Source organism: Phascolarctos cinereus, unplaced genomic scaffold (assembly GCF_003287225.1).
Source record: "Phascolarctos cinereus isolate Bilbo 61053 unplaced genomic scaffold, phaCin_HiC Scaffold_4;HRSCAF=312, whole genome shotgun sequence".
NCBI classification, from domain to species: Eukaryota; Metazoa; Chordata; class Mammalia; order Diprotodontia; family Phascolarctidae; genus Phascolarctos; species Phascolarctos cinereus.
The window spans coordinates 360,379,995-360,391,622 of NW_027555847.1; the positions used below are offsets into that span (position 1 = coordinate 360,379,995).

At 34.6% G+C, this 11,628-nt stretch overlaps 1 protein-coding gene across 1 annotated transcript in view; it reads left to right on the plus strand.

Moving 5' to 3' along the window:
* Positions 1–4,459, plus strand: part of GOLPH3 (golgi phosphoprotein 3) — a 59,377-nt gene extending 54,918 nt beyond the window's left edge. The window contains exon 4 of the mRNA XM_020995174.2: positions 2,510–4,459. Coding sequence (XP_020850833.1) covers positions 2,510–2,934 — 425 coding nt within the window. The 3' untranslated portion in view covers positions 2,935–4,459. The remainder of the gene's footprint in view (positions 1–2,509) is intronic.
* Positions 4,460–11,628: the final 7,169 nt, after the last annotated feature.

Below are 11,628 nucleotides of genomic sequence, written 5' to 3' on the forward strand. Positions count from 1 at the left end.
TGCCACAATCTCTTCAGCCTGTCTTTTCAGTCTTCATTTATCCTAAGCCCCTTCACATGCTCCATGTTTCAGGTGAACTCTACTATTTGACCTGCCCTCTGTTGCACAGGCCTTTTTTATTTTTTATTTTTTAAATCTTTTTATAAAAATTAATTTTTGATTTATCAACAATCACTTCCATAAGCTTTTGAGTTTTAAATTTTTCTCCCCCTCCTTTCCCACCTCCCTCCCCAAGATGGCCCTGCAATCTGATACAGGCTATATATATGTACATAGCTATTAAACATATTTTCACATTAGTGATGTTGTAAGGAGGAATTAGGACCAATAGGAGGAACCACCAGAAAGAGGAAACAGAACACAACAGAAGAAAAAAAATAGCAAATAGTATGCTTTGATCTGCATTCCAGCCCCATGGTTCTTTTTTTGGATGTAAATAGCATTTTCCATCATGAGGCCTTTGGAGGCCCAGGCCTTTTTTTACCCCTACCTTAAATCATTGTCTGCAGCTAGGTGGTGCAGTGGATGAAGTCAGGAAGATCGGAGTTCAGATGTGGCCTCAGACACTATCTGTGTGTGTGAGACCCTGGGCAAGTCACTTAACCTCTGCCTCAGTTTCCTCATCAGTAAAATGGGGGGTCATAATAGCACCTACCTCCCAGGGTGGTTGTGAGATTCAAAAGAGGTAATATTGGTAAAGCACTTAGCACAGTACCTGATAAGTAGTGAAAATTATGTAAATGTTGTTGTTTTTATGTCTCAGCCTTCTGAAATATCCTTCTCTTACTTCAAGTCCCAGATCAGGTGTTACTACCCACTACATGAGGCTTCCCTTTCTCAGTCCTCTCCTAGTCCTTAGATAGTTATCTTTCCTGGGCATTTGCTGTATTCTGACTTTAATTATAGTTATTTGTGAACATGTTATGTCATTTTTCCTTCATATCACCATTACCCAGTATGTATTTAATGTTGAGTTGAATTAAATGATACCAACTGTTGTTTATATGGTTAGGATTTTTAAAAAAGCGATTCTTTCTATGAATATGTATCATCTTTGGTAGTTTACATCTTTCTTCCCTTCAGCCTGCTCTCAAGATGTCCTAGATGTTTTTTTCTAGGTCCTTTCAACATTTAGCTGCCCCCTTTTTTAAAAAAAATCATCAAGTGGGCTTTGAAACACTGGGTGGATCCTTAGCCAAGGGGACTATGGCTTCTTCTCAATCCTTCCAATACTATGGTCGTCTTCCTCTGGACACACTACAGCCTATCATATCATTTAAGTTGTGGTACTCAGAACTGACCACAAGACTTCAAATGTCAACTAAGTAAAGTAGAGACAGATCTGTCACCATATTGACATAGTTAATGGTGACAGGTGATGGGCAGCAGTTTATTCCTGTATAATAGACTGGAGATTTTAGATCTTTTATTTTGGTTCTCAGTGGGTGGGCAGAAAATCTGATTTGTGAAAATCAAGCCCTTTTGGAGTATATATTTCCAATTCCCCTCCTTATGGCTTTATGGAACCCATGAATTTCTGATTTGTGGGTTTACATATTCATTACTGCTAAACCCACCTATTGATAGGTGCTATAACTGCTGATTTCTTAATGCCAAAATGCAGCATTAATTTTAACATTGAAGTAAACAGTTGCACTTATTTTATTGATTACATTTTCTTCTAAGAACAAAATAATATAGCCTTGAAAAAAATTTAGATTGCTTTTAATAGGGAAATTGAATAGGAATTTTTATAAATTTGAAATTTTCACTAAAAATAAACCTTAAAATATATAAAATTATCATTCATCAAGTGGGGCATTTGATCTCTTCAAGAAAAACAAATATTTGTTCTCAAGTACAGATATTATCACTTCAAGTTTCCTCACTCTTAGTGTACTATTCAGATTTTGAATTTAATAGAACTGCCATGAATGATCTGCAAAGTGGTATAATTATTGTGGAAAGGAAAGGCTGTTAAGATTAGCTCATCTGATTTTAAATGAGGCATTGTAATTTTCTATCATTCCAGACAGATTATGCTTTTTGTGTTTGCCTCCCAAAAGGGAATGTACGTAGCCGCCAGAGTTTAAAATCATCAGAAATTTATTTCTGATCAGAACTCACTTTACATGTGTGGTCAGAGACTGGCAGTGACTGAGAAGAACAGCTGGTTCTCAGTTTCATTGCCTCTAAAATAAATTTGGGAAATAGGTTATTTTTTAAAGAGAGTAAAATTTTCTCATTTAGCTTTCAGATATGCCTCACTATCTTTAATATTTTTTAAAGATACCAAAAAATTAGTTCATTTCTATACTAAGTTAAAGCTTGCAGTTTTCTGTATTGGCTCTTTGGTTGGAAGAGTACTTTAATATTAGGACATGTGTATTCCATTAATCTAGAAAAATAAATTAGCCAAAATTAATTTTCTTGTTCATTAGCAGACTATTAAGTACACCTTTCATCAGAAATTTTAATTATTTTCTAACTTTTGGAATCTTTTGTTTAGGTGAGACATGGAATCCGTTAAAATTGCACTACCAGTTAAGAAATGTTCGTGAAAGATTAGCTAAAAACCTGGTGGAAAAAGGTGTACTGACAACAGAGAAACAGAACTTCCTCCTTTTTGACATGACAACACATCCACTCACCAACAACAATATTAAGCAACGCCTCATCAAGAAGGTACAAGAAGCTGTTCTTGACAAATGGGTGAATGACCCTCATCGAATGGACAAGCGCTTGCTGGCTCTTATTTACCTCGCTCATGCTTCTGATGTCCTTGAGAACGCTTTTGCCCCTCTTCTGGATGAGCAGTATGATTTAGCCACAAAGAGAGTGCGACAGCTTCTGGATTTAGACCCAGAAGTTGAATGTATGAAGGCCAACACAAATGAGGTCCTGTGGGCTGTAGTTGCAGCCTTTACAAAATAACTGTTGTTGGACTCTTCTTTCATGTTGTTTCTCTTCTATTGACTTCTTGTTTTCTGTAATTCGTACTTTCTCACAATATGAATTGGATCTTGTTTTATGGAAACAGTATGTGGCTTTTCCTGTATGTTGTGTATGCAAGATTCTGCTGGTACGAGACATCTTCCTATTTCTGTTATTAAAAAAAATACTGCCATATTGGCATTCCATTTACTATTGAACTCAAGTTGCTTGCAATTCTTAATGTAAATTTTTGTTTGTTTCTGCTATGCTTTCAAAGTACCTCCACTCCCACATGCACATCTTTTGGATGACCTCATCTTGAGTTGTTCCATATGTGTATATGTCTCTAGTATTCTGCAGTACAGTTCAGACAGAAGTCACAAAACAGGCCTTTAACTCACCAAAGGTAAATATCTGTATCTATTAGGACATTTTATACATAGACCTCAGTTGAGATGTGTACTTAGCAAAGTTATTTTTAAATTAAAACAGCACATTAAATACTTAATGTAAAATTCCCCCTTGACTTCCGATGTAAATCTTATTGTATACATATACTATGGTTTACTACTCAAAAATCAAAATGAAAGTTTGTGTCTAAAGGTCCAGTTGTTTCACATGGCAGGTTTGGGATGAAATATGCATTCCAGTATATTCTGTATATAGTTTGAATTGTATATTAACAGGTCCCTTCTCCTGATCCTATTCCTCTCCATCTAAGTATTTTTCAAGATTTAATTACGTCTCCTTGCTTCAACCATTGCCATTTGGTCAGAACCTTGACCTCTTTACTAAGGGGAAGAAAGAATGTGTGTGTATGTATACATGTATGTTTATAATTGATCCCAGTATCAACTGAGCTGTGCCATTCGTGGTACTCTGCTTATGCATCTATTATTTTGGACATTTATCATCCCATTCTTATAATTTCTGTATGGAAATAGGCTTGTGACCAGTACTGATCTTGAGTACAGTTTAAAAAAAAAACTTTTGTCTGCAAGTAAGTTAATGTTTGTCTCTTAAATATCATTTATCTACTTAACACTTTTTTGGGGGGAAAGGGTGGGGGAGGTGGGAAGCAAATGTCAATCCTAGCAGGTGTTGCATGTAAATTGTTAGCAAGTAATGACTACAGCTCAGATGATTAAGGTTTCTGTAACAGGAAGCTCTGCTATGTTTTCATTTTTTATATATTATAATTATGATTTGCTCATTATTGTAAAACTATAAACTTTGGCTTTATACAGTTTAGTTACTATTACTTTACCACTGCTTATCATACCACCATTGGTTTCATAATGTAAATACTAAACATTGAAAAATAAAACATCAGATTTTTTAATCACCATAATACCTACTAATATGGAACTTTCAGGTGTTTAGAATTATTTTGTTTAACATTGAGGGCAAAAATACTAGATGGTGTATAATTCTAGAGTTGAAATTTAAGGGATCCCTAATCTGTATACTAGCTTTTTACCTGAAGTAATAAATAAACTATGATCTTGAAAGTGCCTGAACCAGAGCAAGCATGTCATTTGTAATTTTGTTTTCTAGATATGTTTCATTCATAGGAAATTTAGTAGACCTTATTGTTACTCTGTATAATTGTAATTTTTATGTACAACTGTTACATTATTTTCTACTTTTCCTTAAAGATCACTTTATTTAGAGTGATAAAAAGTATGAGATTCTAATTTGTTGTATTTTTTTCCCCTCATAAAATGAGTTTTCAAAAACCATTACCAGTATTTTGTTATCTGTTGAGGCAGCTAGGTATCACAGTAGAATGCTGTAGCAGGAATCAGGAAGACCTGAATTCAAATCCAGCCTCAGATTCTGTGTGATTGGGTAAGTGGGGATAATAATAGCACATACTTCTGATGCTTATTGTGAGGATCAAATGAAATATTTGTAAAGAACTTTGTAATCTTTAAAGTGTTACTTAAATGCTGACATCATATTGTTGTTAATGTCTTGGGAGAATTCACCGCTTTACTGCATTTAAAAAAAACTTTTGTAATCAGATTATTTTAAAAGTTTGTGTCATTTTTTAGAGAGTTCTTTTAGAAGGATAATATCTAGGTATTCAGACATGGTGAATCTGATTCTCTCCAGCACATAATGAAGTGCTTATTCCTAAGCATAGAGAGGAAAGAAGTATAGTCCTCCAAGGTCTTACTCAGAACATAGGACAGTATACTAAGTCCTAATGCTGCTGGATCATTTCTTTGTTGTGTATCTGAATTGAAATTCTAGTACTATTATTCAGTTTTGAAACTCAAAAAATAGTGGCGTAGAGGGTCACTAAGTCCCAATACTTCATTTCCTGGAAGAATAAATAAAGCTTTTCCTGTGAGAGGCAGAATAGTGACTGTATGTAGAAATTGTTACTCTCTATGGTTTCATCTATTTCATGGGTTTGTAGATATTGTTCCACAGATCTGAGAATCAAATAATATGAAGATATGTTAACAGAGTAGCCTATACAGATCTATCTGATAGTTCACACTTGTCATCTGAGTTAGTTGAACATGTGGGAAAAGATTAGTATTACTTTTAAATAACATGATCTAATAGTACAGGATGGAAATTGAGCCAGAGACTCAGACACTAAATTACAATTACTAAACATTGTCATTGCCTGGGTAATTGCTGCTCTTGGCTTAAGACAGGCCTTAATTATTGTATAAATTCATAGCTTTAGAGCTCTGAGAGTCCTTGGAGTTCATCTAGTCTACCTCTCTAATTTTACAAATGTGGAAGCTGAAACCCACAGAGACCAAGTGACTTTGCCCAAGGGCACCTTTAGTAAGCAACAGATGAAATTTGAACCCAGTACCTCTGATTTCAGAGCTTGTGCTCTTTTCACTATACTAGATTCCCTTACAGTTTATTTCTCTTGTTTGGGGCTTTTGCTAAGGGATCAGTATTATTTGGAATAAAATTTATTCATTTCAAATGTATTCTCTGTTCTTCATTGAAACTTTATGAAAAGTTCTATCTCCTGGGAAAAAAAGGATTTTTTAACATCTCTTTTTATTTGCCAATCACTATTCTAAGTAGTAGGGATATATATGTGAAAATTGAGCAAAGCAAGCCTTTCCCTCAAGGAATTCACATTGTAAGGGGGGGGGGTCAAAAATGGTGGCTAGAAAAGGGTATTTTAGTCAGGTAAATCTTAGGGATGATAAATGGAACCATGAGGCAGCTGATTGACAATCTCTTTCCAGATTATATAGTACTGTTGAATCAATGATTTTAAATATAGCATTTTGCAGACCTTAAATAACTATATAAATAACTATTATGAATAAATGTTAAAATTTTGCTTTAGAATGAAGACCCCTAATTGGCAGATTGGTATTGTTTATGTGCTACACTTAATACATGTAAGTGTGTTTGCCTTTAACCTTATGCATTTGATATATACCTGCTTCACTTTTCAATCTGCAGTCCATAACGATTAGCTATTCCAAGGGTCTTTGATTTTGTTTTATTGTTTCTTGATGTCTCTGAGTTAGTAGCTTCCACTTGGCCAGTTCTGATTTTTAAGGAGTTATTTTCTTCACTGAGGTCTTTTATCTTTTTTGCCATTTGAACAATTCTGATTTTTAAGGAATTACTTTCTTCAATATTTTTTGTGCCTCTTTTACTAAGCAGTTAATTTTTTCTTTTTTTAATTATCTTTTATTTAAATATTTCCCAATTACATGTAAAATTTTCCAAAATCTCTCCCTCTCCTTAAGAAGGCAAACCATTTTACATTGATTATACATGTGAGATCATGCAAAATATTTCTGAATTAGCCATAATTGCAAGAGAACAATAAAAATAAAAGTATGCTTCAATCTGCATTCAGAGTTCATCAATTCTCTCTCAAGGTGGATAGTCTTTTTCATCATGAATCCTTTAGGATTGTCTTGGATGATTGCCTTGATCAGAGTGGTTAAGTTTTTCACTGTTAACTTTGTACAGTGTTTTTCTAGTTGTGCTCACTTCACTTTACATGAGTTCATTTAAGTCTTCTCAGGCTTTTCCGAAAGCATCCTACTCTTCATTTCTTATAGCACAATATGATATTCCATCACAATCATAAACCACAACTTGTTTAGCCATCACCTAATTGATGGGCAATCCCCTCAATTTCTAATTCTTTGCCACTACTAAGATGGTTGCTATAAATATTTTTGTACAAATAAGTCCTTTTCCCTTTTCTTTGGTCTCTTGGAAACAGACCTAGTAGTGGTATTGCTGGGTCAAAGGATATGCAGAGTTTTATATCTCTGAGCATGGTTCCAAATTGTTCTTTAGAATGGTTGGACTAGTTCACAACTCCAACAGTGCATTAGTGTCCCAATTTTTCCACATCCCCTCCAATATATGTCATTTTTCTTTTCTGTCATGTCAGCCAACATGATAGGTGTGAGATAATATCTCAGAATTGTTATAATTTGGATTTCTCTGACCTGTGATTTAATAGCTTTGATTTCTTCTGAAAACTACCTGTTCATATCCTTTGACCATTTATCAGCTGGGGAATGGTTCATATTTTTACAAGTTTGGTTCAGCTCCCTATTATATTTGAAAAATAAGGCCTTTGTCAGAGAAACTTGCTGTAAAAATTCATTCCCAGTTTCTTGTTTTTCTTCTACTTTTGGCTCCCTTAGTTTTGTTTGTGCAAAAACTTTTAAATTTTATGTGATAAAAATTATCTATTTTACTTCCCATAATGCTATCCATTTCTTGTTTGGTCATAAACTTCCCTTATCCATAGATCCATAGGTACATTTTTCCATACTCTCCTAATTTACTAATGATATTACCCTTTATGTCTAAAATCATTTATTCATTTTGATCTGATCTTGTTATATAGTGTAAGATGCTGATCTACACCTAGTTTCTGCTAAATTGCTTTCCAGTTTCCCAACAATTTTTGTCATGTTGCATTCTTACCCCAGAAGTTTGGTTCTCTAGGTTTATCAAACACTCAGATTGCTACGGTCGTTTACTGCTGTGTCTTTATGTGCCTAATCTATTCCACTGAACCACTACTCTGTTTCTTAGCCAGTACCATATTGTTTTGATGATTACCTCTTTAAAATACAGTTGGATATCTGATACTGCTAAGCTGCCTTCCTTCACATTTTTTTCTTATTCCCTTGATGTTTTTGACCTATTGTTTTTCCAGATGAATTTTGTTACTGTTTTTTCTAGCTATGTAAAATAATTCTTTGGTAGTTTAGTATGGCAGTGAATAAGTAAATTAGGTAGAATTGTTTTATATTGACCCAGTCTTTTCCTTTTTCAGTCATTTTAGTTGTGTCTGTGCTCCCATTTGGGGTTTTCTTGGGCAAAGATACGAGAGTGGTTGGCCATTTCCTTCTCCCCCTCATTTTACTGATGAGGGTTTTTTTTTTAAACATTTGGCTCAGCCTACCCATGAGCAGTTAATATTTTCTCTAATTATTTAAATCTTTTATTTCTGTGAAAAGCATTTTGTAATTGTGTTCCTGTTAATCCCTGGGTTTGTCTTGGCAGGTAGATGCCCAAGTATTTTTTATTGTCTGCCAATATTTTAAATTTTTTGTCTATTCCTGCAGGGTTTTGTTGGTAGTATATAAAAATACTGTTAATTTATGTGGGTTTATTTTATATCTTGCAACTTTGCTAAAGTTGTTGTTTTAGGTAGTCTTTTAGTTGATTCTCTAGGGTTCTCTAAGTATACCATCATACCATCTGCCAAGAGTGATGTTTTTGTTTCCTTGTTGCTTATTTTGATTGCTTCAATTTCTTTTTCTTTCCTTATAAAGCTGTAGCTAGCATTCTAGTACAATATTGAATAATAGTGGTGATAATGGACATCCTTGCTTCAATCCCAGTCTTATTCTGAAGGCTTCTAGTTTATATCCTCATTACACAACAATGCTTGCTCTTGGTTTTAGATAGTTATTACTTGTTATTTTAAGAAATGTTCACTTACTGTATTTTTTTTTCTTATGCTGTATTTCTTTTTTCACAACATGACTCATAATGATTTTGTTTTGTGTGATTGGACATGTATAACCCATACCAAATTGCTTGCTGTCTCAGGGAAGAGGAAAGGGATAGAGAGAGAAAATTTGATGGTGAGAGAAATTTTTTTAAATGAATGTTAAAAATTTTCTTTACATATAAATGGGGAAAATAAAATATTCAAACAAACAAGAAATGCTCCATTGGTTCCTATGTTTTCTAGTGTTTTTTATAAGAATGAGTGTTGTGTTTTGTAGAAGGCTTTTTCTGCATCTGTTGATATAGTTATAAAATTTTTGTTGTTTTTGTTATTGATATGGTCAGTTATTTTCATAGTTTTCCTAATATTGATCCTGTTCTTCATAACTGGTATAAATCTCACCTGGTCATAGTAAATGAATTTTGTGCTATATTGCTGTAATCTCTCTGCTAGTTTTTAAAAGTTTTTGCATTGATAATCATTGAGGAAATTGGTCTGTAGTTTTCTTTCTCTGTTTTTGCTCTTTGTTTAGGTATCAAAACTACCTTTGTGTCAAAAGGAATTTGGTAGGATTCCTTATTTACTTTTTTTCCCCTCCAAATCATTTATATAGTATTGGGATTAATTGTTCTTTAAATATTTGGTGGAATTCACTCATAAATCCATCTGGTCCTGGGGATTTTTTCTTGAGCAGCTCATTGAAGGCTTTTTCAATTTCTTTTTTAAAAAATAGAGCTATTTAAGGATTTTATTTCCTCTTCTGTTAGTCTGAGCAGTTTATATTTTTTTAAATATTCATCCAGCTTACTTAGAGTGACAGTTTTACTGGCCTGTAATTGGGCAAAATAACATGATTGTTTTAATTTCATATTTATTGGTTGTTAATTCTCTTCATAATTTTCTCGTATTCTCATTTCTTTACCCAATTTTTTCCCCTACTGCTCTTATTTGATTTTTAAAATCAGTTTTTTTTCCTCCCCTTGAAAATATCTTCCTTTAGTTTTTCTAAGAATTCTTTTGGGTTTGTGTCCAATATGTGTTTTTCTTTGAGGCTTTGCTTGTAAATGTTTTCAGGTCATTATCTTCTGAGTTTGTGTCTTGATCTTCCCTGTCACAATAGTAGATTTTTATGATCAAGTTCTTTTTTGTTGTTATTTACTAATTTTTCCAACCTATTTCTTGACTTTGGACTTTTAGAGTTGAGTTCTTCTCGCTTCTGGAGGTGATTATCCTTAGCTACAGACTTTTATATCCCTATGTTGCTTTCATAGCTAGGTCTGGGGGCCTGTGATTTTTCAATGCTTCTAGAGTGGTATGATCTGGGGAGTGGTCTCGTCACTGCCCTCCAGTTCTGTGCTCTAGCTATTACTCAGATTGCAATCACTCCTGTCTGCCATGGAAATGGGTAGTGGGTGACAGAGCTGCCAAATGGTGCCAAATCCTGTGCCCAGTGTTAGCACAGGCATCTTTTAGGACCTCTGACCAGGTTTTCAGTTCTCTTACCACCCCTGTGCACTGTGGGTGCTGTTGCTACCACCAGCAGCCTAAAACCAGTGCCACTTCTGCCACAATGAACTCCCAGCCAGCCTCCACCCCATTGTTCACAGGCCTCTCTGTCTTCCAGGCTGTCTTGGGCTGGAAAAATAACTTAGTGTGATATTTTGTTGCTTATTCTGCTCAGAATTCGGTTTGATATGCTTTTTAAAAGAAATTTATAGAGGGTTATGTTGGGAGAGCTCATCAGAAATGCTCACTTCACTCCACCATCTTGGTTTCATCCCACCATTATCTTTGAGGTAGCAAGGTTTAGATTGACTAGTTCTGCTGGAGGATTTGGGGTCTGGCCTTAGTGACTGTAGTTCTTTGGGACTGAATGTTCTAGTTTGAGCTTAGGTCAGATTGTCAGTTCAGTTTCCAGAGGCTTTGTTCTTCCAGAAATCATGACTTTAAGTAAAGGGCAATTACTTTAGTAGAAAGCCTGTTTCATGCAGCACAGAACCTTTAGGCATTCATGTCACTTATGTTTGATTGCCATTTGTCAGTCTCCTTTTCCATAACTTCTGCTTACATCCATTGTCTCAAAAAGGTAAGATACACCATGGAAAGGAATGTAGAGAAAATATTTTGTCTTCAGCTTAGAAGAAGGATATAGCAGTGAGTGCTGCTCAGAGAATAGACGCAGAAGGAAAGGTGTTTACTGTTTACCATGGCCAAGGTATCTGCTATTCACCATGGCTACTTGCTCTGTCGCAAGATTTGTCAAGCCCTCCCTTCCCCTGGATGGTACTGTCCACTCTAAAAAGTGATCATTCTGCTTTTGCTTGAAGACTTTTTGTTTGGGGATGCTAATCCCATTGGCTTGGTTTATTTGGCTTTTTTCAAAATTCACTGAAACTGTCTGATTGCTTTCCTTTTTAATATCCTCTTTCTTGATATGAGTCAGTATAGATAGATTTCTCTTGCCTCCTACTAAGTAAATATTAGGGGTTGTTTTAGTTTTTGTTTTCCACTACTGAGCTGTGAACTACAGAAATGATGTGTATTAGTAGAAAGTTTTATTCGGTTTAATTGTATTTTAATGAAAAATGTTAGTATGGAGTCTGAAGGTGTTGGTTTCATCTAGAGAATATAGTCACTGCTAAAGTTCATCTCCAGTACAGAACCACTCAGGTGATAAGTAGAATTGAAGAACAGGTTAG